This window comes from Zonotrichia leucophrys, chromosome 29 (genome assembly GCF_028769735.1).
Source record: "Zonotrichia leucophrys gambelii isolate GWCS_2022_RI chromosome 29, RI_Zleu_2.0, whole genome shotgun sequence".
NCBI lineage: Eukaryota > Metazoa > Chordata > Aves > Passeriformes > Passerellidae > Zonotrichia > Zonotrichia leucophrys.
In genome coordinates this window covers 2,635,414-2,661,717 of record NC_088198.1, presented here as the reverse complement: position 1 = coordinate 2,661,717, position 26,304 = coordinate 2,635,414, and the positions used below count along the sequence as shown (strand labels likewise).

The window sequence follows — 26,304 nt, the reverse complement described above, 5'->3', positions numbered from 1 at the left end:
AGGGCTCTGCCGGGCAGCGGCCCCCTCCCGGAACGTCGCGGGTGAGGCGGGGGGGGAGGGGGGGGGGGCGAGGGACCCTCGGGAACCCCCGGGAGCTCTCGGTGAGTTCGAGACCCCCGGGAGCCCCGGAGGGCGCGGGGGCAGCGGGGGGAGCCCGGCCGAGGGGGCGGAGGGGCCTCCGGAGGGGAGGGGATGGGGCAGAACTGCGGGGTCTCGTGAGGGGGAGGGGGGGAGCTGAGAGGCCTGAGGGGATTTGGGGGGGCTGGGGAGGATTTGGGGGGGTCTGAGGGGTCTTTTGAGGGGATTTAGGGGCGCTGAGGGGTTTTGTGAGGGGATTTGGGGGGGTCTGAGGGGTTTTGTGAGGGGATTTAGGGGGTCTGAGGGGTTTTGTGAGGGAATTTGGGGGCGCTGACGGGTTTTGGGGGGTCTGAGAGGTTTTGTGAGGGGATTTAGGGGCGCTTAGGGGTTTGGAGGAGTCTGATGGGTTTTGTGAAGGGATTTGGGGTTTTTGTGATAAGTTGAGCGAGTTCTGGGGGGTCTGAAGGAGTTTTGTGAGAGGATTTGGGGGCGCTGAAGGAATTTATGAGGGGATTTAGGGGCACTGAGGGGATTTATGAGGGGATTTGGGGCGTCTAAAGGAGTTTTGTGAGGGCATTTGGGGAGGGTCTGAGGGGTTTTGTGAGGGGGTTTGGGGGCTCCTGGTGAGGATTTAGGAGGTTCTGAGGGGATTTAGGGGGTCTGAGTTGTTCTGTGAGAGGATTTGCGGGTTTTGTGAGGGGTTGAGGGCGAGTTCAGGAGTTTTGTGAGGGGATTTGGGGGCGCTGAGGAGTTTTATGAGCGGTTTTGAGGGGTTTTGTGAGGGGGAGTTGAGGAGGTTTTGGGGGATCTGAGGAGATTTGGGAGAGCTGAGGGGATTTGGGGAAATTTGAAGAGTTTTGTGAAGGGATTTGGGGGTGTGTGAGGAGTTTTGTGAGGGGATTTGTGGACGCTGAGGGGATTTGTGGGTTCTGAAGGAATTTTGTGAGGGGATTTGGGGATCTGAGGGGTTTTGTGAGGGGATTTGTGGGTTCTGAAGGAGTTTTGTGAGGGGATTCGGGGGCGCTGGAGGATTTTGAGGAGTTTTGTGAGGGGATCTGAAGGGTTTTGTGAGGGAGTGAGGGCCAGTTCGGGAGTTTTGTGAGGGAATTTTGGGGTATCTGAGGGGATTTGTGGGTTCTGAGGGGTTTTGTGAGGGGATTTGTGGGTTCTGAAGGAGTTTTGTGAGGGGATTCGGGGCGCTGGAGGATTTTGAGGAGTTTTGTGAGGGGATTTGGAGGTTTTGTGAGGGGGTGACAGAAAGTTGAGGAGGTTTGGGGGGGTCTGAAGGAGTTTTGTGAGGGGATTTGGAGGCGCTGTGGGGATTTGTGAGGGGATTTGGGGAAATTTGAAGAGTTTTGTGAAGGCATTTGGAGGTGCTGAGAGGATTTGGGGGCGCTGAGGAGTTTTGTGAGGGGATCTGAAGGGTTTTGTGAGGGAGTGAGGGCATTCGGGAGTTTTGTGAGGGATTTGGGGGGATCTGAAGGAATTTGTGAGGGGATTTGGGATCTGAGGGATTTGGAGGTTTGGAAGGAATTTTGTGAGGGGATTTGGGGATCTGAGGAGTTTTGTGAGGGGATTTGGGGGTTTTGTGAGGGGTTGAGGGCCAGTTGAGGAGTTTTCTGAGGGGATTTGGGGGCGCTGAGAGCATTTAGAGGGGTCCTGGTGAGAATTTAGGGGGATCTGAGGGGTTTTGTGAGGGGATTTGTGGACGCTGAGGGGATTTGTGGGTTCTGAAGGAGTTTTGTGAGGGGATTCGGGGGCGCTGGAGGATTTTGAGGAGTTTTGTGAGGGGATTTGGAGGTTTTGTGAGGGAGTGACGGGAAGTTGAGGAGATTTGGGGGGTCTGAAGGAGTTTTGTGAGGGATCTGAAGGGTTTTGTGAGCGAGTGAGGGCCAGTTCGGGAGTTTTGTGAGGGAATTTGGGGTATCTGAGGGATTTGGGGGCGCTGAGGGGATTTGGAGGTTCGGAAGGAATTTTGTGAGGGAATTTGGGGATCTGAGGAGTTTTGTGAGGGAATTTGGGGTTTTTTGAGGAGTGAGGGCCAGTTCGGGAGTTTTGTGAGGGAATTTTGGGTATCTGAGGGATTTGGAGGCGCTGAGGAGTTTTGTGAGGGGATTTGGGGCGCTGAGGGATTTAGGGGTTCTGAAGGAATTTTGTGAGGGGATTTGGGGATCTGAGGGGTTTTGTGAGGGGATTTGGGGATCTGAGGCGTTTTGTGAGGGGATTTCGGAGTTTTGTGAGGGGGACTTGAGGGATTTTTGGGGTATCTGAGGGGATTTGGGGGGATCTGAGGGGATTTGTGAGGGGATTTGGGGGCGCTGAGGGATTTGGAGGTTTGGAAGGAATTTTGTGAGGGGTTTGGGGATCTGAGGGTTTTGTGAGGAGATTTTGGAGTTTTGTGAGGGGACTTGAGGGAATTTGGGTATCTGAGAGGAATTTGGGGCGCTGAGGGATTTAGGGGTTCTGAAGGAATTTTGTGAGGGATTTGGGATCTGAGGAGTTTTCTGAGGGATTTAGGGGATTCTGAGGGGATTTTGGAGTTTTGTGAGGGGGACTTGAGGGATTTTTGGGGTATCTGAGAGGATTTGGGGGTGTCTGAGGAATTTGTGAGGGATTTGGGGATCTGAGGAGTTTTGTGAGGGATTTGGAGGTTTTGTGAGGGGGTGACAGAAAGTTGAGGAGATTTGGGGGGTCTGAAGGAGTTTTGTGAGGGGATTTGGGGGGATCTGAGGGGATTTAGGGGATTCTGAGGGGTTTTGTGAGGGAATTTTGGGGTTCTGAGGGGATTTGGGGGGGCCCTGATGAGGATTTAGGGGGGTCTGAGTTGTTCTGTGCGGGTTTTTTGTGCATTTTAGGATTTTTAAGGGATCTTTGGGGTCTCTGAGAGGTTTTTGGGGCTCTTTTTGTGAGGTCTGAGGCATTTTAGGGGTTTCTGAGGGGTTTTTTGTGAGGTCTGAAGGGATTTTTGAGGTCTCAAAAAAATCCAGAAAATATTCCCCCCAAAAAAAAACCGGGAACATCCTTAATAAAGAAATATCCTAAAAAAACCTCATAAAATATCCAAAAATAAATCAATATCCTAAAAACCCTCAAAAATATCCCAAAAATAAATCAATATCCTAAAAACCTCTGGAATATCTCAAAAAAACCTGAAAATCCCAAAAACCCTGAAAATCCTCAAAAACCCTGGAAATCCTAAAATAAAGAAATATCTAAAAAACCTCAAAAATATCCAATATATAGAAATATCTAAAAAAACTCAAAAATATCCCAAAAATAAATCAATTATCCTAAAAACCCTCTGGAATATCTCAAAAACCCTGAAAATCCCAAAAAAACCCCTGAAAAATCCCCCAAAAACCCCTGGAACATCCCTTAAATAAAGAAATATCCTAAAAAAAACCTCAAAAATATCCCAAAAATAAATCAATATCCTAAAAAAACCTCAAAAATATCCCAAAAATAAATCAATATCCTAAAAAACTCTGGAATATCTTCCGAAAAACCCCTGAAAATCCCAAAAAACCCCTGAAAAATCCCTCAAAAACCCTGGAACATCCCTTAAATAAAGAAATATCCTAAAAAAACCTCAAAAATATCCCAAAAATAAATCAATATCCTAAAAAACCTCAAAAATATCCCAAAAATAAATCAATATCCTAAAAACCCTCTGGAATATCCTCAAAAAAACCCTGAAAATCCCAAAAAACCCCTGAAAAATCCCCCAAAAACCCCTGGAATATCCCTTAAATAAAGATATATCCTAAAAAAACCTCAAAAATATCCCAAAAATAAATAAATATCCTAAAAACCTCAAAATATCCATCAATATAAAAACCCTCTGGAAATCCCAAAAAAACCCTGAAAAATCCCCCAAAAACCCCTGAAATATCCCCAAAAACCCCTGGAATATCCCTAAAATAAAGAAATATCCCTAAAAAACCCTGGAATATCCCCAAAATAAATAATATCCTAAAAAACCCTGGAATATCCTCAAAAAATTGAAAATTAAAATAATGAATAAATCCCAAATCCATGAAAAATAAAAACGGAATATCTAAAATAAAGGAATTATTGAAAAAAATGGGAAAATCCCCAAAATTCTGATAAAGGAAAAAAAAAGGGAATTTTTCCATTAGAAAAATGGGAATAAAAGGGAATTTTGAAGAAGGGAAATTAAATTATAGGGAAATTTTTCATTAGTTAATTGGGGAAATTGATTGAATAAATTCATGGAATTCACCTGGAAAAGGTCAAAAATTCCCTGGGAATTTCAAGCTGGAAAAAAAAAATGGAAAAAGGGGGGGAATGTCTGGGGTTTTATTATTTATATTCCATTTTTTTTGGGAATATTTCTTTATTTTTGGGGTTATTTCAGTGGTTTTTTTTGGATATTAATTTATTTTTTTAATATTTCCAAGGGTTTTTTTTGAGGATATTCCTGAGTTTTTTCCTTCCAAAAATTCCATTTTTTGGGTAAAAAAAAAAAGGAAAAATTCCCCAATTAACAAATCCTAATTAATCCCAGCTCTCTGTTCATTATTCCTGATTTTCCCAGCCTCCCAAATCCCCAATTTTTTGGGAATATTTTGGGTGTTTCCTATCAAAAAATGGAATTTTTTGCCCTTCCAGCTTCATCCCAGGAGGAAATTCCTGCTTAAATCCCTTAATTAATTAATTCTAATTAATCCTAATTAATCCTAATTAACCCTGCATCTCTGCTAATTCATCCTGCCTCCCAAATCCCCCCATTTTTTTGGGAATTTTCCAACATTTTTCCATTAAAAAAAAGGAAAATTCCCAGATTTTTTTTTTCCTGTTCCAGTCTTAATTAATTAATAAATTAATTCTAATTAATCTTGGCTTTTCCTGGTTAAAAACTTTTTGGGAATGTCCCAATTTTCCATTAAAAAATGGATTTTTTTACCTTTTCTTTGTTTCCTTTCTTTGTTTGCTTTTCCAGGGGAATTTTCCTTTGGAATGGGGAAAAAATGGGAGAAAATTGAGGAAAAAAAAGGGAAAAATGTGGAAAATATGGGAGAATAAAATGGGGGAAAATGGGAATAAAAATGGGAATAAAAATGGAAAAAATGAGGGAAAAATTGGGATAAAATTGGGATAAATTTATCCATTAACTTTTAATTCCAGGTTATTTTTAATTCCTTTATTTTAATTCCTTTATTTTAAAATTCCAGGGTTTTTATCCTTTAATTCCAGAGATTTTTAAAATTCTTTTATTTTTAATTCCAACATTTTTTATCTTTTATTTCCAGGATTTTTTACCCTTTAATTCCATTTTTTATCCTTTAATTCCATTTTTTATCCTTCCAATTTTTATCCTTTTAAATCCCATTAATTTCCATTTTCACTCCTTTATTCCCTCCCCCATTTTTTATTCATTTTCCCTCTCCTAAAATTCATTTTTTATTCATTTATTTCTATTTTTTCTTAGGAAATCTCCACAAAAAATCCCAAATTTCTGCTCCAAACTTCTGGAATTGCAGCCAAAGATGTCCAAGAAGCAGCAGCCCAAAGGTAGGAGATAAAAAATCCAAAAAAATTTGGGAATTTCAGCCCAAAAATCCCAAAAATTGGAGAGGGAAGGGAGGAAATGAAGGGAAAAATGGGGGGAAAATGTTGAGGAAAAAAGGGCAAAAAATGGGGAAAATTAAGGGAAAAAAGGAGGAAAAATTGGGATAAAAAAGAGGAAAAATTGGGATAAAATAGGGAAAATTAAAGATAAAAAGGGAAAATGAAGTGGAAAAGTGGGGAAAAGTTGGGAATTTTTGGGGCAAAAATTGGGAAATTTTGGGCAAAAATTGGGAAATTTGGGGGAAAAAATTGGGGATTTTTGGGGAAAAATTGGGAATTTTTGGGGCAAAAATTGGGGATTTTTGGGAGGAAAAAAGGGGGGAAATTGGGATTTTAGGGGAGAAATTGGGGGAAAAAAGGGGGGAAATTGGGAATTTTTTGGGGGGAAAATTGGGAATTTTGGGAAGGGAATTGGAATTTTGGGGTGAATTCTGGGGAAAATTGGAACCTGGGGGGAGAAATTTGGGATTTTAGGGGGAATTGTGGGATTGGGATTTGGGGAATTTGGGATTTCTGGAATTTTGGGGAATTAGGATTGGGATTTCTGGAATTTGGCCCAGCATTCCAGGGATTTCTGGATTTGGGGAATTTGGGATTGGATTTCTGGGAATTTGGGATTTCTGGATTTCGGGATTTGGATTTCTGGGATTTTGGGGAATTTAGGATTGGGATTTCTGAGATTTCGGGGAATTTGGGATTTCTGGGAATTTGGGATTTTGGGGAATTTGGGGAATTTGGGATTGGGATTTGGGGGAATTTGGGATTTCTGGGATTTTGGGGAATTTACGATTGGGATTTTTGGGAATTTGGGATTGGGATTTCTGGGAATTTGGGGAATTTAGGATTGGGATTTCTGGGAATTTAGGATTGGGATTTCTGGGGATCCAGGCCCAGCATTCCCTGGGAATTTGGGGAATTTGGGATTGGGATTTCTGGGATTTTGGGGAATTTAGGGTTGGGAATTTGGGATTGGGATTTCTGGGATTTTGGGGAATTTGGGATTTCTGGGAATTTGGGAATTTGGGGAATTTGGGGAATTTGGGATGGGATTTCTGGGAATTGGGCCAGCATTCCAGGGAATTTGGGCAATTTAGGATTGGGATTTCTGGGATTTTGGGAATTTGGGATTGGGATTTCTGGGAATTGGGCTCAGCATTCCCAGGAATTTGGGATTTGTGGGAATTTGGGGATTAGGACTGTGGGGAATTTGGATTTTCTGGGAATTCAGGCCCAGCATTGCCAGGGATTTCTGGGAATTTGTGATTGGGATTTCTGGGATTTTGGGGAATTTGGGATTTCTGGGAATCCGGGCCCGGCATTCCAGGGATTTCTGGGAATTTGGGATTGGGATTTCTGGGATTTTGGGGAATTTAGGATTGGGATTTTGGGGAATTTAGGATTGGGATTTTGGGGAATTTGGGGAATTTGGGATTTCTGGGATTTTGGGGAATTTGGGATTGGGATTTCTGGGAATTTGGGGAATTTAGGATTGGGATTTTGGGGAATTTGGGATTGGGATTTTGGGGAATTTAGGATTTCTGGGATTTTGGGGATTGGGACTGTGGGAATTTGGGATTTCTGGGAATTCAGGCCCAGCATTGCAGGGATTTTGGGGAATTTGGGATTGGGATTTCTGGGATTTTGGGGAATTTGGGATTTCTGGGAATTGGGCCCAGCATTCCCAGGGAATTTGGGATTGGGATTTCTGGGAATTTAGGATTGGGATTTTGGGTTTTGGGAATTTGGGATTGGGATTTTGGGAATTTAGGATTTGTGGGAATTTGGGGATTAGGCGTGGGAATTTGGGATTTCTGGGAATTGGGCCCAGCATTCCCAGGGAATTTGGGATTGGGATTTCTGGGATTTTGGGGAATTTGGGAGTAGGATTTTGGAGAATTTAGGATTGGGATTTCTGGGAATTTGGGATTGGGATTTCTGGGAATTTGGGATTGGGATTTCTGGGAATTTAGGATTGGGATTTTGGGGAATTTGGGATTTGGGGAATTTGGGATTTCTGGGATTTGGGGAATTTGGGATTTCTGGGATTTCTGGGAATTTGGGATTTCTGGGATTTTGGGGAGTTTGGGATTTCTGGGATTTCTGGGAATTTGGGGAGTTTGGGGTTTCTGGGAATTTGGGATTGGGATTTTGGGGAGTTTGGGATTTCTGGGATTTCTGGGATTTCTGGGAATTTGGGATTTCTGGGATTTCTGGGATTTGGGAATTTGGGATTTCTGTGAGTCCCCGTTTCCGTTTCCCGCAGATCCCTCAGGGTTCGTGTTCGATTCTCGCTCCGGGGCCGTGCGGGCTCAGGGCGGCGCCGAGAACATGAGGGAGAAGGTGCCGACATTCCAACAATTCCCAACATTCCCAACATTCCCAACATTCCCAACATTCCAACATTCCCGACATTCCCAACATTCCCAACAATTCCCAAATTCCCAGGCATTTTCCATGGTTTTTCCCTGATTTTCTCCCTGATTTCCCCATGGATTTCCCATCTTTTTTCCCCCCATGGATTCTCCATGTTTTTTATCTGTTTTTCCCTGATTTTCCCATGGATTTCTCCCTGAATTTCCCATGGATTTCTCCCTGATTTTCCCCGATTTTCCCATGGATTTCTCCCTGATTTTCCCCGATTTTCCAATGGATTTCTCCCTGATTTTCCCTTGGATTTCTCCCCGATTTTCCCCGATTTTCCCTTGGATTTTCTCCCAATTTTCCCATGGATTTCTCCCTGATTTTCCCATGGATTTCTCCCTGTTTTTCCCTGATTTTCCCATGGATTTTCCCACATTTTCCATGAGTTTTTCCATGAGTTTTTCCCATGGATTTTCCCCTGATTTTCCCCCCATTTTTCCCCAATTTTTCCTGTATTTTCTCCCTGAATTTTCCCATGATTCCCCTGATTTTCCCCATGGATTTTCCATGAGTTTTCCCTCATTTTCCATGTGTTTTCCCATGGATTTATCCCCTGATTTTCCCCCGATTTTTCCTGTATTTTCTCCCTGATTTTCCCCATGGATTTTCCCACATTTTCCATGAGTTTTTTCCACAAGTTTTTCCCACATTTTCCATGTGTTTTTCCCATGGATTTTTCCCTGATTTTCCCCATGGATTTTCCCACATTTCCCATGGATTTTTCCCTGATTTTCCCCCTGTTTTTCCCATGAATTTCCCCATGGATTTTCCCACATTTTCCATGTGTTTTCCCTTGGATTTTTCCCTGATTTTCCCCACATTTTTTCCCTGATTTTTCCCGTAATTTCTCTCTGAATTTCTCCATGGATTTTCTCTCATTTTCCATGTGTTTTCCCATGGATTTTTCCCTGATTTTCCCCCCGTTTTTTCCCCGATTTTTCCCGTATTTTCTCCCTGATTTTCCCCATGGATTTTCCCACATTTTCCATGAGTTTTTCCCATGGATTTTTCCCTGATTTTCCCTCTGTTTTTTCCCTGATTTTTCCCGTATTTTCTCCCTGAATTTCCCCATGATTTCCCCACGATTTCCCAGATTTTCCCCATGGATTTTCCCACAGATTTTTCCCTGATTTCCCCACATTTCCCATGAGTTTTTCCCACATTTCCCATGGATTTTTCCCTGATTTTCCCCCCGATTTTCCCCGTATTTTCTCCCTGAATTTCTCCATGATTTCCCTACATTTTCCATGTGTTTTCCATGAGTTTTTCCCACATTTTCCATGAGTTTTTCCCATGGATTTTCCCTAATTTTCCATGTGTTTTCCCATGGATTTTTCCCACATTTCCCATGGATTTTTCCCTGATTTTCCCCCCGTTTTTTCCCCGATTTTTTCCATATTTTCTCCCTGAATTTCCCTGATTTTCCCCATGGATTTTCCATGAGTGTTCCCATGAGTTTTTCCTCATTTTCCATGTGTTTTTCCATGTGTTTTCCCATGGATTTTTCCCACATTTCTCATGGATTTTCCCCTGTTTTTCCCCCATTTATCCCCAGATTTCCCCCCTGATTTTTCCCGTATTTTCTCCCTGAATTTCCCCACGATTCCCCTGATTTTCCCCATGGATTTTCCCACCTTTCCCATGAATTTTTCCATGGATTTTCCCTGTTTTTCCCATTTTCCCAGGTGCAGGCCGTGCGCGCGGTCGTCCCCAACCGCAGCAACACCGAGATCGTGCTGGTGCTGCAGCACTTTGACAACGCCGTGGACAGGGCGGTGCAGGCCTTCATGGAGGGTCAGAATTCCCAAAAAAACCCGGGAATTCCTGAAAATCCGGCAATTCTGGGCTTTGGGGCTGAAATTCAGGGATTTGGGGCCGAAATTCCGGGGTTTTGGGGTGAAATTCTGGGATTTTGGGGGGTTGGAAAAGGGAATTTGAGGGATTTGGGAGGAGATTTTTGGGATAAAACCATTCAGGTCTTCATGGAGGATGGGAAATCTGGGAATTCCCAAAAAATCTGGGAATTCTGAGAAGGAATTTTGGGATTTTGGGGTGAAATTCTGGGATTTTGGGGGGTTGGAAAAGGGAATTTGGGGCTGAATTTAAGAGGGGATTTTGAGGGATTTGGGAGGGGATTTTTGGGATAAAACCATTCAGGTCTTCATGGAGGGTCAGAATTCCCAAAAAATCCTGGAATTCCCAAAAAATCTGGGAATTTTGGGAATGCTCAGAGGGAATTCTGGGATTCTGAGAGGGAATTTTGGGGTTTGGGGGGTTGGAAAAGGGATTTTGGGAGGAATTTGAGAGGGGATTTTGGGGATAAAACCATGGAAATCTTCATGGAGGGTCAGAATTCCCAAAAAAACCCTGGGAATTCCTGAAAATCCGGGAATTCTGGGCTTTGGGGCTGAAATTCCGGGGTTTTGGGGTGAAATTCTGGGATTTTGGGGGGTTGGAAAAGGAATTTTGAGGGGGATTTGAGAGGGGATTTTGAGGGATTTGGGGATAAAACCATGCAAATCTTCATGGAGGGTCAGAATTCCCAAAAAATCCTGGAATTCTGGGAATTCTGAGAAGGAATTTTGGGTTTGAGGGTGAAATTCTGGATTTTGGGGGTTGGAAAAGGAATTTGGGAGGAATTTGAGAAGGGATTTTTGGGATAAAACCATTCAGGTCTTCATGGAGGATGGGAAATCTGGGAATTCCCAAAAAATCTGGGAATTCTGAGAAGGAATTTTGGGGTTTGGGGTGAAATTCTGGGATTTTGGGGTGAAATTCTGGGATTTTGGGAGGAATTTGAGAGGGGATTTTTGGGATAAAACCATGCAGGTCTTCATGGAGGATGGGAAATCTGGGAATTCCCAAAAAATCTGGGAATTCCCAAAAAATCTGGGAATTCCCAAAAAATCTGGGAATTCTGAGAAGGAATTTTGGGATTTTGGGGTGAAATTCTGGGATTTTGGGGGGTTGGAAAAGGGAATTTGGGAGGAATTTGAGAGGGGATTTTGAGGGATTTTGAGGGATTTGGGGATAAAACCATTCAGGTCTTCATGGAGGATGGGAAATCTGGGAATTCCCAAAAAATCTGGGAATTCCCAAAAAATCTGGGAATTCTGAGAGGGAATTTTGGGATTTGGGGCTGAAATTCTGGGATTTTGGGGGTTGGAAAAGGAATTTGGGGGGAATTTAAGAGGAGATTTTGAGGGATTTGGGAGGAGATTTTTGGGATAAAACCATGGAAATCTTCATGGAGGGTCAGAATTCCCAAAAAAACCCGGGAATTCCTGAAAATCCGGGAATTCTGGGCTTTGGGGCTGAAATTCTGGGGTTTGGGGGTGAAATTCTGGGATTTTGGGGGGTTGGAAAAGGGAATTTGGGAGGAATTTAAAAGGAGATTTTGAGGGATTTGGGGATAAAACCATTCAGGTCTTCATGGAGGATGGGAAATCTGGGAATTCCCAAAAAATCCTGGAATTCTGGGAATTCTGAGAAGGAATTTTGGGGTTTGAGGGTGAAATTCAGGGATTTTGGGGTGAAATTCTGGGATTTTGGGAGGAATTTGGGAGGGGATTTTGGGGATAAAACCATGGAAATCTTCATGGAGGGTCAGAATTCCCAAAAAATCTGGGAATTCCTGAAAATCCGGGAATTCTGGGCTTTGGGGCTGAAATTCTGGGATTTTGGGGTGAAATTCTGGGATTTTGGGGGGTTGGAGATGGAATTTGAGAGGGGATTTTGAGGGATTTGGGGATAAAACCATTCAGGTCTTCATGGAGGATGGGAAATCTGGGAATTCCCAAAAAATCTGGGAATTCTGGGAATTCTGAGAGGGAATTTTGGGATTTTGGGGTGAAATTCTGGGATTTTGGGGGGTTGGAAAAGGAATTTTGAGGGGAATTTAAGAGGAGATTTTGAGGGATTTGGGAGGAGATTTTGGGGATAAAACCATGGAAATCTTCATGGAGGGTCAGAATTCCCAAAAAAATCCTGGAATTCCTGAAAATCCTGGAATTCTGAGAGGGAAATCTGGGAATTCTGGGGTTTGGGGTCGAAATTCAGGGATTTTGGGGGGTTGGAAAAGGGAATTTGGGAGGAATTTGAGAGGGGATTTTGGGGATAAAACCATGGAAATCTTCATGGAGGGTCAGAATTCCCAAAAAATCCTGGAATTCCCAAAAAATCCTGGAATTCTGAGGCTTGGGAAGGGAATTTTTGGGAATTTTTGGGAATTTTTCTCCTCCCTCATTCCCAAATTTTTCCCATTTTTTTCCCAGGCAATGCCAGTGAGGTGCTGAAGGAATGGACGGTGACTGGGAAGAAAAAGGTAAATCCCAAAAAATTCCCAAAAAATTCCCAAAAAATTCCAAAAAATTCCCAAAAAATTCCCAAAAAATTCACAAAAAATTCCCAAAAAATTCCCCAAAAAATTCCCAAAAAATCCCAAAAATTCCCAAAAAATTCCCAAAAATTCCAAAAAAAATCCCCAAAAAATTCACAAAAAATCCCAAAAAAATTCCCAAAAATTCCCCAAAAAATTCCCAAAAAATCCCAAAAATTCCCAAAAAATCCCCAAAAAATTCCCAAAAATCCCCCAAAAATTTTTAATAAATCCCCAATTTCTTCCCCCATTTTTTCACTATTTTTTTCTGATTAAAATATGGATTTTCTCCCATTTAAATTATGGATTTTCTCCATGTTATCCCCAATTTTTTACCCATTTTTTTCCAATTAAAAACTAATTTTTATCCCAATTTTTATCCCAATTTTTCCCATTTTTTCACGATTTTTTCCACACTTTTTTCCTGATTAAAATACGGATTTTCCCCCCATATTTCCCCAATTAAAATCCAAATTTTCTCCAGGTTTTCCCCAATTTTTCATCCATTTTTTCCAATTAAAACCTGAATTTTCCCCCAATTTTTCCCAATTTTTTTCCATTTTTCCCCAAATTTTTCCCAATTTTTTCCCAGAACAAGAAGAAAAAGCCCAAAGCCAAAGCCCAGCCCGGCCCTGCAGCCCCCGGGCCGGAGGAAAAGTTGGAAAAGTTGGAAAATTGGGAAAAATTGGGAATTTCCATCAATGGTTTCCATGGCAACCGCTCCCCATCCCTGGAGTCGCTCCCCGAGCCCGGGGCAGGTCAGGAAATTCGGGAATTTTGGGGAAAAATTTGGGAATTTTGGGGGAAAATTTGGGGGGAATTTTGGGATTATTTGGGGGAAATCTGGGAGGGAAATTGAGGAATTTTAGGGGGAATTTGGGGGGAAATTTGGGAATTTTGGGGAGAAAATCTCGGAATTTTGGGGGTAAAATTTGGGATTATTTGGGGGAAATCTGGGAGGGAAATTGAGGAATTTTAGGGGGAACTTGGGGAGGAAATTTGGGAATTTTGGGGAAAATTTGGGGGGAAATTGGGGAATTTTGGGGGGAACTTTGGGATTATTTTGGGGAAAAATTTGGGATTATTTGGGGGAAATCTGGGAAATTGGGGGGATTTTTTGGGGAATTCAGGGGGGAATTTTGGGGGGAAATTTGGGGGGAATTTGGGAATTTTAGGGAGAATTTTGGGGAGAAAATCTCAGAATTTTGGGGGTAAAATTTGGGATTATTTGGGGGAAATCTGGGAGGGAAATTGAGGAATTTTAGGGGGAATTTTGGGAGGAAATTTGGGAATTTTAGGGAGAATTTTGGGGGGAAATTTGGGAATTTTAGGGGGAATTTTGGGGAGAAAATCTCGGAATTTTGGGGGGAAAATTTGGGATTATTTGGGGGAAAATTTGGGATTATTTGGGGGAAATCTGGGAGGGAAATTGAGGAATTTTAGGAGGAATTTGGGGAGGAAATTTGGGAATTTTGGGGGAAATTTGGGGGGGAAATTTGGGAATTTTAGGGAGAATTTTGGGGGGAACTTTGGGATTATTTTGGGGGGAAAATCTCGGAATTTTGGAGGGGAAACCTGGGAATTTTGGGGGGAAAATTTGGGATTATTTGGGGAGAAATTTGGGAATTTTAGGGAGAATTTTGGGGAATTCAGGGGAAAAATTTGGGAATTTTGGGGACATTTAGGGGGAAATTTGGGGGAAATCTGGGAGGGAAATTGAGGAATTTTAGGGGGAATTTGGGGAGGAAATTTGGGAATTTGGGGGAAAATTTGGAATTCTTGGGGAAAATTTGGGAATTTCAGGGACGTTTAGGGGGAAATTGGGAATTTTGGGTGGGATTTGGGGGAAAAATTGGGATTTTAGGGGGAATTTGTGGGGTAATTTTGCAGGGATATTTGGGAATTCTGGGGGAAATTTTGGGAATTTTGGGGACATTTCGGGGAAATTTAGGGGGAAATTTGGGAATTTTAGGGCGATTTTGGGGAATTTTAGGGGGAATTTTGGGGAATTTTAGGGGGAACTTTGGGATTATTTTGGGGAGAAAATCTCAGAATTTTGGAGGGGAAACCTGGGAAAATTGGGGGAAAATTTGGATTATTTGGGGGAAATCTGAGAAATTGGGGGATTTTTTGGGGAATTCTGGGGAAAAATTTGGGGGAATTTGGGATTATTTGGGGAAATCTGGGAGAGAAATTGAGGAATTTTAGGAGGAATTTGGGGAGGAAATTTGGGAATTTTGGGGAAAATTTGGGGGGAAATTTGGGAATTTTAGGGAGAATTTTGGGAAGAAAATCTTGGAATTTTGGAGGGGAAACCTGGGAATTTTGGGGGGAAAATTTGGGATTATTTGGGGGAAATCTGGGAGGGAAATTGAGGAATTTTAGGGGGAATTTGGGGAGGAAATTTGGGAATTTTAGGGGGAATTTTGGGGCGAATTTTGGGGGAATTATGGGATTATTTTGGGGAGAAAATCTCGGAATTTTGGAGGGAAAATTGGGGGAAAGTTTGGGATTATTTGGGGAAATCTGAGAAATTGGGGGGATTTTTTGGGGAATTCAGGGGGAAAATTTGGGGGGAAATTTGGGATTATTTGGGGGAAATCTGGGAGGGAAATTGAGGAATTTTAGGGGAAACTTGGGGAGGAAATTTGGGAATTTTAGGGGGAATTTTGGGATTATTTTGGGGAGAAAATCTCGGAATTTTGGAGGGGAAACCTGGGAATTTTTTGGGGGAAAATTTGGGATTATTTGGGAGAAATTTGGGAATTTTAGGGAGAATTTTGGGGAATTTTGGGGACATTTAGGGGGAAATTTGGGAACATTTAGGGGAAACTTGGGGAGGAAATTTGGGAATTTTGGGGGAAAATTTGGGGGGAAATTGGGGAATTTTAGGGAGAATTTTGGGGAATTTTAGGGGGAATTTTGGGATTATTTTGGGGAGAAAATCTCGGAATTTTGGGGGGAAAATTTGGGATTATTTGGGGAGAAATTTGGGATTATTTGGGGAGAAATTTGGGAATTTTAGGGAGAATTTTGGGGAATTCAGGGGAAAAATTTGGGAATTTTGGGGACATTTAGGGGGAAATTTGGGGGGAAATTTGGGAATTTTGGGTAAAATTTGGGGGGAATTTTGGGGAATTTTAGGGGGAATTTTGGGATTATTTTGGGGAGAAAATCTCGGAATTTTGGAGGGGAAACCTGGGAATTTTGGGGGGAAAATTGGGGAATTTTTTTGGGAATTTTGGGTGGAAATTTGGGATTATTTGGGTGAAAATTTGGAAATTTGGGAGGGAAAATTCAGGGATTTTGGGGCAAGAATTTGGAGGGGAAAATCTGGGATTTTGGGGTTGGGATTTTGGGGAAAAATTGGGAATTTTGCGAGGGAAATTTGGGATTTTGATGGAATTTTGCCTTTCCAGCCCTGGGCAATGGAATCCCAAATTTTCCTGCCCCGACCCCGACCCGGAGCAGCCCCGGATCCCCCGGGGGGAGGAAACTGGGTGAGAAAATGGGGAAAAATGGGAAAAATGATTGGGAAAAATTGGGGTAAAGTGAGGAAAAAATCAGGAAATAAGTTGGGAAAAAATTGGGAAAAAATTGGGAAAAATGGGGGAAAAAATCGGGAAAAAATTGGGAAAAATCAGGAATAAGTTGGGAAAAAATAATGAAAAAAATTTGAAAAAATCAGGGAAAAGTCAGAAAAATTTGGAAAAATAATTGGGAAAAATTGGGGTAAAGTGAGGAAAAAATCAGGAATAAGTTGGGAAAAAATAATGAAAAATTGGGAAAAATCAGGGAAAAGTCAGAAATATTTGGGAAAAAATGGGGGAAAAATCGGAAAAAATTGGGGAAAATAATTGGGAAAAATTGGGGTAAAGTGAGGAAAAAATCATGAAAAAATTGGGAAAAAATTGGGAAAAATCAGGGAAAAGTCAGAAAAATTGGGGAAAATAATTGGGAAAATAATTGGGAAAAATTGGGGTAAAGTGAGGAAAAAATCAGGAAATAAGTTGTGAAAAATGGGGAAAAAATTGGGAAAAATCAGGGAAAAATAGGGAAAAATCAGGGAAAAGTCAGAAAAATGGGGAAAATAATTGGGAAAAATTGGGGTAAAGTGAGGAAAAAATCAGGAATAAGTTGCGAAAAATGGGGAAAAAATTGGGAAAAATGGGAAAATAATTGGGGAAAATCATTGGGAAAAATTGGGGTAAAGTGAGGAATAAATCAAGAATAAGTTGGGAAAAAATCATGAAAAAATTGGGAAAAATCAGGGAAAAATGGGGGAAAAATCAGGAAAAAATTGGGAAAAATTGGGAAAAAATTTGGAAAAATCAGGGAAAAATGGGCAAAAAATTGGGGAAAACTGGGGAAAAATGGGAAAAATCAGGGAAAAGTCAGAAAAATGGGGAAAATAATTGGGAAAAATTCAGGAAAAAATTGGGAAAAAATCAGGAAAAAATTGGGAAAAAATCAGGAAAAAATTGGGAAAAATCCTAGAAAAATGGTGGAAAAAATCCGTAAAAAATCAGGGACAGCCCTGGGACCCCCGGGAAGGTTTCCCAATCCCATTTTTCCCATTTTTCCCATTATTTTTCCCATTATTTTCCCCGCAGGGCCCAGCCTGGAGCGCTCCCTGAAGGATCTGCAGCGCTGCTCCGTGGCCCTGGCGCGGTTCCGGGCCCTGCTCAGGGACGAGGTGGAAAATTCCCTGCGCAGGGTGAAGGGGGCGTTCGGGGAGATCCAGAGCTGGTCAGGAAATCTGGGAATTCTGGGGAAAAATGGGAAAAATCCGTGAAAAAATGGGAAAAATCCGTGAAAAAATGGGAATTCTGGGGGGAAAAATGGGAATTCTGGGAGTGAAAATGGGAATTTCGGGGGTTTGGGATGGAGAATTCCCTGCGCAGGGTGAAGGGGGCGTTCGGGGAGATCCAGAGCTGGTCAGGAATTCCCAAATTCTGGGGAAAAATCTGGGAAAAAATGGGAATTCTAGGGGAAAAATGGGAATTTTGGGGGTTTGGAATTGAGAATTCCCTGGGCAGGGTGAAGGGGGCGTTCGGGGAGATCCAGAGCTGGTCAGGAAATCTGGGAAAAATCTGGGAATTCTGGGGAAAAATCCGGGAAAAAATGGGAAAAATCCGTGAAAAAATGGGAATTCTGGGAAAAAAAATGGGAAAAATCCGTGAAAAAATGGGGATTCTGGGGCGAAAAATGGGGGAAAAATGGGAATTCTGCGGGTTCGGGATGGAGAATTCCCTGTGTTTGGAGAGATCCAGAGCTGGTCAGGAATTCCCAAATTCTGGGGAAAAATCCATGAAAAAATGGGAAAAATCCGTGAAAAAATGGGATTTCTGGGAGTGAAAATGGGGATTTTGGGGGGAAAATTGGGAATTTTGTGGGTTTGGGATGGAGAATTCCCTGCGCAGGGTGAAGGGGGCGTTCGGAGAGATCCAGAGCTGGTCAGGAAAATGGGAATTCTGGGGGAAAATGGGGGGAAAATGGGAAAAATCCGTGAAAAAATGGGAAAAATCCGTGAAAAAATGGGGATTCTGGGAGTGAAAATGGGGATTCTGGGGCGAAAAATGGGGGAAAAATGGGAATTTTGGGGGTTTGGGATGGAGAATTCTCTGTGTTTGGAGAGATCCAGAGCTGGTCAGGAAATCTGGGAAAAATCTGGGAATTCTGGGAAAAAAAATGGGAAAAATCTGAGAAAAAATGGGGATTCTGGGGGGAAAAATGGGAATTTTGGGAGCTTGGAATGGGCTGGAATTGAAGGGAGTGTTCGGGGAGATCCAGAGCTGGTCAGGAAATCTGGGAATTCTGGGGAAAAATCCGTGAAAAAAATGGGAATTCTGGGAAAAAAAATGGGAATTCTGGGAGGAAAAATGGGGGAAAAATGGGAATTTTGGGAGTTCAGGATGGGCTGGAATTGAAGGGAGATCCAGAGCTGGTCAGGGAAAATCCTGGAAAATGGGAATTGTGAAGGAAAAATGGGAAAAATCTGTGAAAAAATGGGAATTCTGGGGGAGAAAAATGGGGGAAAAATGGGAATTCTGGGGGTTTGGGATGGGCTGGGATCGGGAATTTGGGAATTCGGGGAGTCTGGGCATTTTCCCTGGATTTTCCCATTTTCCCCATTTTCCCCCTATTTTTCCCTGTTTTTCCCACTTTTTCCCACTTTTCCCCCATTTTTCCCTGAGTTTTCCCATTTTCCCCCATGTTTCCCTGCTTTTTCCCCCATTTTTCTCTGGTTTTTTTCCCTGTTTTTCCCATTTTTCCCATTTTTTCCCCCCATTTTTCCCTGTTCTTTTCCCTGTTTTTTCCCTGAGTTTTCCCATTTTTTTTCCCCATTTCCCCCGTTTTTCCCTGGTTTATCCCATTTTTCCCAATTGCCCCATTTTTCCCTGTTTTTTCCCTGAGTTTTCCCATTTTTTCCCGAATTTTCCCCATTTTTCCCCAATTGCCCCCCATTTTTCCCTGTTTTTTTCCCTGTTTTCCCATTTTTCCCATTTTTTTCCCCCCATTTTTCCCTGTTCTTTTCCCTGTTTTTCCCTGAGTTTTCCATTTTTCCCATTTCCCCGTTTTCCCCCCCGTTTCCCCGCAGCCTCATGGATCGCGAGGTCGCTCTCTTGGCCGAGATGGACAAAGTCAAGGCAGAAGCAAGTGAGGAGAATTCCCAACATTCCCAATGTTTATTCCCAAATTCCCGATGTTTTATCCCACATTTCCGGGTTTTTATCCCAAATTCCCAATGTTCTATCCCAGATTCCCATTTTTATCCCAAATTCCCATTTTTACCCCAAATTCCCGATGTTCTATCCCCAATTCCCAATGTTTTATCCCAAATTCCTGATGTTTTATCCCAAATTCCTGGGGTTTTTTCCCATATTCCCAATGTTTATTCCCAAATTCCCAATTTTTATCCCAAATTCCCAATATCTTATCTCAAACTTCCCAGTTTTTACCCCAAATTCCCAATGGTTTATCCCAAATTTCCGGGATTTATCCCAAATTCCCAATGTTTTATCCCAAATTCCCAATGTTTTTTCCCAAATTCCCGATGTTTTCCACCAAATTCCCAGTGTTTATTCCCAAATTCCCAATGTTTTATCCCAAAATTCCCATTTTTCATCCATAATTCCCAGTTTTTATCCCATTTTTCCCCATTTATTCCCAGTGGATCTGCTCTCCGTACGGCAGCGCCGGGCTGGGATCCTGCTGTTCTATCCCAAATTCCCGATGTTTTATCCCATTTTTATCCCAGTGGATCTGCTCTCCGTACGGCAGCTCCGGGCTGGGATTCCCGGTGTTTTATCCCAAATTCCCGATATTTTATCCCATTTTTCCCCCAGTGGATCTGCTCTCGGTGCGGCAGCTCCGGGCTGGAATTCCCAATGTTTTATCCCATTTTTTCCCCATTTATTCCCAGTGGATCTGCTCTCGGTGCGGCAGCGCCGGGCTGGGATTCTGCTGTTTTATCCCAAATTCCTGATATTTTATCCCATTTATTCCCAGTGGATCTGCTGTGTTTGCGGCAGCTCCGGGCCGAGTCCCTGCGCGCTCTCACCGAGGCCGCCCCGGCCATGTCGGAGGAGGAGCTGCAGGAGCTGCGGGCGGACATCAAGGTGAGCCAGGAAATCCAGGAAAATCCACAAAAATCCCATAAAAATCCCATAAAAATCCCATAAAAAATCCCATAAAAATCCCATTAAAAATCCCATAAAAATCCCATAAAAATCCCATAAAAATCCCATTAAAAATCCCATAAAAATTCCATAAAAATCCCATTAAAAATCCCATAAAAATTCCATAAAAATCCCACAAAAATCCCGACCCTGATCCCGTGGGAATCCCATAAAAATCCCATAAAAATTCCATAAAAATTCCATAAAAATCCCACAAAAATCCCATTAAAAATTCCATTAAAATTCCATAAAAATCCCATAAAAATTCCATTAAAATTCCGTAAAAATTCCATAAAAATCCTGACCCCGATCCCGTGGGAATCCCATAAAAATCCCATTAAAATCCCATAAAAATCCCATAAAAATCCCATAAAAATCCCACAAAAATCCTGACCCCAATCCCCTGGGAATTCCATAAAAATCCCTTGAGAATTCCTGACCCAGATCCCTTGGGAATTCCATAAAAATCCTGGCCCCAATCCCATGGGAATTCCAGAAAAATCCACAAAAATCCCGACTCCGATCCCGTGGGAATCCCATAAAAATCCCATAAAAATCCCACAAAAATCCTGACCCCCGATCCCGTGGGAATTCCATAAAAATCCCATAAAAATCCATAAAAATCCTGACCCCAATCCCATGGGAATCCCATAAAAATCCATAAAAATCCCATAAAAATCCCACAAAAATCCCATAAAAATCCTGACCCCGATCCCCTGGTAATTCCAGAAAAATCCTGTGGGAATCCCATAAAAATCCCACAAAAATCCTGACCCCGATCCCGTGGGAATTCCACAAAAATCCCATAAAAATTCCATAAAAATCCCATAAAAATCCCATAAAAATTCCATAAAAATCCCACAAAAATCCTGACCCCAATCCCATGGGAATTCCAGAAAAACCCCGTGGGAATTCCCGACCCCAGTCCCAGCCCCAATCCTATAAAAATGCCAACCCTGATCCCGTGGGAATTTCTCACCCCATTCCCATTGGAAATTCCCAATTTTCCCAGCCCCATTCCTACGGAAATTCCAGTGGGAATTCCCAATTTTCCCCGCCCCATTCCCACGGAATTGCCACAGAAATTCCCATTTTTCCCCTGTTTCCAGTGACAATTCCCATTCCCAATAGGAATTCCCACAGAAATTCCCATTGTTCCCCTGCCCCATTCCCAATAGGAATTCCCAATTTTCCCTGCCCCATTCCCAATGAGAATTCCCACAGAAATTCCCAATTTTCCCTGCCCCATTCCCATGGAAATTCCCATTGTTCCCCTGCCCCATTCCCAGTGAGAATTCCCAGTGAGAATTCCCATTGTTTCCCTGCCCCATTCCCACGGAATTCCCACAGAAATTCCCATTTTTTCCTGCCCCATTCCCAATAGGAATTCCCAATTTTCCCTGCCCCATTTCCATGGAAATTCCAGTGAAAATTCCCATTGTTTCCCTGCCCCATTCCCATGGAAATTCCCAATTTTCCCTGCCCCATTCCCATGGAAATTCCAGTGAGAATTCCCATTTTTTCCCTGCCCCATTCCCAGTGAGAATTCCCATTGTTCCCCTGCCCCATTCCCAATAGGAATTCCCAATTTTCCCTGCCCCATTCCCATGGAATTCCCATTGTTTCCCTGCCCCATTCCCAATGAGAATTCCCATTGTTTCCCTGCCCCATTCCCAATGAGAATTCCCATGGAAATTCCCATTTTCCCCATTGTTCCCAGCACTTTGTGAGCGAGCGCAAGTTCGATGAGGAGCTGGGCCGGGCCGGGCGCTTCGGCTGCGACCTCGAGGCCCTGAGGGGCAGCATCGGCGCCTTCGGGCAAGGTGGGTCCAGAATTCCCAAAAAAATGGGAATTCCCAAAAAATCCCATGGGAAAAAAACCAGGAAATCTGCCCTGAGAGTGTCCCCAGCCTTCGGGCAAGGTGGGTCCGGAATTCCCAAAAAAACTGGGAAAATCCCATGGGAAAAACCTGGGAAAATCATCTGAGAATGTCCCCAGCCTTCGGGCAAGGTGGGTCCAGAATTCCCAAAAAAATGGGAATTCCCAAAAAATCCCATGGGAAAAACTGCCCTGGGAATGTCCCCAGCCTTTGGGCAAGGTGGGGCTGGAATTCCCAAAAAATCCCATGGAAAAATCCTGGAAAAACTGCCCTGGGAGTGTCCTCGGCCTTCAGGCAAGGTGGGTCCGGAATTCCCAAAAAAATGGGAATTCCCAAAAAATCCCATGGAAAAAAACCAGGAAATCTGCCCTGGGGAAAGTCCCTGGCCTTTGGGCAAGGTGGGTCTGCAATTCCCAAAAAAATGGGAATTCCCAAAAAATCCCATGGGAAAAAAAACAGGAAAGCCTTTGGTGGGGCTGCAATTCCCAAAAAAACTGGGAAAATCCCATGGGAAAAACCTGGGAAAATCATCTGAGAATGTCCCCAGCCTTCAGGCAAGGTGGGGCTGCAATTCCCATAAAAAACCTGGGAATTCCCAAAAAATCCTATGGGAAAATCCCAGGAAATCTGCCCTGGGAGTGTCCCCAGCCTTTGGGCAAGGTGGGGCTGGAATTCCCAAAAAAAATGGGAAAAAACTGGGAAAAATCCTGGGAAAAACTCATAGGGATCTGCCCTGGGAGTGTCCCCAGCCTTTGGTGGGGCTGCAATTCCCAAAAAAAACCTGGGAATTCCCAAAAAATCCCAGGGGAGAAACTGCCCTGGGAGTGTCCTTGGCCTTCAGGCAAGGTGGGTCCGGAATTCCCAAAAAAATGGGAATTCCCAAAAAATCCCATGGAAAAAAACCAGGAAATCTGCCCTGGGAGTGTCCTTGGCCTTTGGGCAAGGTGGGGCTGCAATTCCAGAAAAATCCCATGGGAAAATCCTGGGAAAATCCCTTGGGAGTTTCTCCTGATCTGACCAGGGTGGGTCTGGGGTCTCCCACTTGGAGCCCGGCCCCGTTCCCAGTGCTCCCAGTGCTCCCAGTGCTCCCAGTGCCATAAATCCCATTCCCAGTGCTCCCAGTGTCCCCATTCCCAGTGCTCCCAGTGCCATTCCCACTGATCCCAGTCCCATTAATCCCATTCCCAGTATTCCCAGTCCCATTCCCAGTATTGACAGTGTTCCCAGTGCCATTCCCAGTGTTCCCATTCCCATTGATCCCAGTGCCGTTCTGTGCTGTTCCATTCCCAGTCCCATTCCCATTCCCAGTGTTCCCAGTGTTCCCATTCCCAGTGTTCCCAGTGCTCCCAGTGCTCCCAGTGCCATTCCCAGTGTTCCCAGTATTCCCAGTCCCATTAATCCCAGTCCCATTCCCAGTATTCCCAGTCCCATTCCCAGTGTTATTCCCAGTATTCCCAGTCTCCCCAGTGTTCCCAGTCCCATTAATCCCAGCCCCACTCCCATTCCCAGTATTCCCAGTATTCCCAGTCCCATTCCCATTCCCACTGCTCCCATTCCCAGTATTCCCAGTGTTCCCAGTGTTCCCAGTCCCATTAATCCCAGTCCCATTCCCAGTGTTCCCAGTGTTCCCAGTCCCAGTCCCATTTCTCCCAGTGCTCCCAGTGTTCCCAGTCCCAGTCCCATTCCATTCCCAGTGTTCCCAGTGTTATTCCCAGTGTTCCCATTCCCAGTGTTCCCAGTCCCATTTCCAATGTTCCCAGTGCCATTCCCAGTATTCCCAGTCCCATTAATCCCAGTCCCATTCCCAGTATTCCCAGTATTCCCAGTATTCCCAGTGTCTCTCTCCGCAGTTTCCCACCCCAGGCCCAGCTATTCCAGCCGCTCCCGCTGCAGCTCCAGCCCCGCGCCCACAGCGGGACCGGCAACAACGGCGGGAACAACAATGGGATCAACAACGGGACCGACAATGGGATCAACAATGGGATCAACAACAGCGGGATTCCCAATGGGATCGGGATCGGCCCCGGGATTCCCAACGGGATTCCCAACGGGATCAACCTTGGGATCGGGATCGGCCCCGGGATCCCCCCAGGGCGGCGCCGCCCCAACGGAGCCACCCCCGAGCCCACAGGTGGGAATGGGGCTGCGGGATTGGGATTGGGATTGGGGTTTGGGATTTGGGATCTGGGATTTGGGATTTGGGATTGGGATTTGGGATCTGGGATTGGGATTTGGGATCTGGGATTTGGGATCTGGGATTTGGGATCTGGGATCTGGGATTTGGGATTTGGGATCTGAGATTTGGGATCTGGGATCTGGGATTTGGGATCTGGGATTTGGGATTTGGGATTGGGATTTGGGATTTGGGATTTGGGGCGGGGTTTGGGATTGGGATTTGGGATTTGGGGTTTGGGATTGGGAGTTTGGGATTTGGGATTTGTGATGGGGATCGGGATTGGGAATATTGGGATCAGAGTTCAGAGCCAGCCCCGAGCCCACAGGTGGGAATGGGACTGCAGGATTTGGGATCTGGGATCAGGATCTGGGATTGGGATGGGGTTTGGGATCTGGATTTGGGATTGGGAGTTCTGGGATCAGGGTGGGATTTGAGATTGGAATCAGGGCAGGATTTGGAATTGGGATTGGGATCAGGACGGGATCTGAGATCTGGGATTTGGGATCAGGATTTGGGATGGGATTTGGGATTGGGATGGGATCAGGATGGGGATGGGATTTGGAACAGGATCAGGATTGGGATTGATGATCAGGATTTGGGATTGGGATCAGCATCAGATTTGGGATGGGGATGGGATTTGGGATCAGGATGGGGTGGCATTTGGGACAGGATCAGGATTGGGACTGAGGATCAGGATTTGGGATCAGGATTATGATTGGGATCAGGGTCAGGATGGGATTTTGGATCTGGGATTTGGGATCAGGATGGGATTGGATCTGGGATTTGGGATTGGGATGGGATTGGATCTGGGATTTGGGATTGGGATGGGATCAGGATGGGGGTGGGATTTGGGACAGGATCAGGATTGGGATCAGGATCAGGATGGGATTTGGGATTGGGAGTTGTGGGATTTGGATCAGGATGGGATTGGGAGGATTGGGATCAGGATTGGGGTCAGGTTCAGGTTCAGGATTGGGAATGTTGGGATCAGGATTGGGATTTCTGGAATGGGAATGTTGGGATCCAGGGCTGGCACCCAGAGGGGTCTGGAGGGGTGGGATCGGGATTGGGGTCAGGATCAGGTCTGGGATCCGGATTGGGATCGGGTTTGGGATTGGGATCGGGATTGGGATCAGGATCAGGATTGGGATCAGGATTGGAGCCACAGGCACTGGGATTTGGGATTTGGGATCCAGGTTCTCCCCCCTGTTCTCTCCCACCCCTCCCAGAATTTGGGAATTCAGGGTTTTTCTGTGGGACTGGGATTTGGGATTTGGGATCATTTCCCAGGGTTTGGGATTTGGGCTCATTTCCAGGATTTGGGATTTGGGATCATTTCCCAGGATTTGGGATAATTTCCAGGGTTTGGGATTTGGGCTCATTCCCAGGATTTGGGATTTGGGATCATTTCCCCTTTTCCCGCAGAGCCGGAACCCCCCGGGAGCAGCCGGAGCCCGCCCGGAGCCCCCCAGGAACCCCAAAAACCCCAAAACCCCCAAAAATCCCAAAAACCCAGAGAACCCCAAAAATCCCAAATCCCCTGAAAACCCCAAAAACCCCAAAAACCCAGAGAACCCCAAAAACCCTGAAAACCCAGAGAATCCCAAAAACCCAGAGAATCCCAAACCCCCAGGGGACCCCAAAAATCCCAAAAATCCCAAATCCCCCGAAAACCCCAAAAGCCCCAAAAATCCCAAATCCCCAGAGAATCCCAAACCCCCAGGGGACCCCAAATCCGCCAAAAACCCCGAAAACCCCAAAAATCCCAAATCCCCCAAAAACCCTGAAAATCCCAAATCCCCCAAAAACCCCGAAAACCCCAAATCCCCCAAAAACCCCAAAAATCCCAAATCCCCCAAAAACCCTGAAAATCCCAAAAATCCCAAATCCCCCAAATCTGCCCGGAGCCGCCCGGGGCCGCGCAGGAGCCGCCCTGAGGGCGCCAATTCCTGAAAACCCCAAAATTCCTGAAAACCCCAAAATTCCTGAAAACCCCAAAATCCGGGATGGGGATTCGGGGTCCCATCCTGGGAACGTTTACAGATCCCACTGTGCCATTCCCCCTTTTTTCCCAATTTTTTCCCAATTTTTTCCCCT

General features: G+C 44.3%; 1 protein-coding gene across 2 annotated transcripts; it reads left to right on the top strand.

Moving 5' to 3' along the window:
- On the top strand, window positions 1–26,304 carry SPATS2 (spermatogenesis associated serine rich 2). Of its 2 annotated transcripts, none has more exons than XM_064734892.1 (14): window positions 1–41; window positions 5,531–5,613; window positions 7,934–8,010; window positions 9,777–9,885; window positions 12,366–12,415; window positions 13,062–13,227; window positions 15,889–15,969; window positions 17,083–17,218; window positions 19,071–19,129; window positions 19,982–20,091; window positions 21,872–21,974; window positions 23,882–24,061; window positions 24,116–24,162; window positions 25,633–26,304. In XM_064734892.1, exons 2-14 carry the CDS (start codon window positions 5,589–5,591, stop codon window positions 26,158–26,160), a joined length of 1,671 nt encoding a protein of 556 aa, XP_064590962.1. In that variant the 5' UTR covers window positions 1–41; window positions 5,531–5,588; the 3' UTR covers window positions 26,161–26,304. The 2 variants fall into 2 exon arrangements, with proteins under 2 accessions (XP_064590962.1, XP_064590963.1); XM_064734893.1 differs by lacking the exon at window positions 1–41 and adding an exon at window positions 72–101.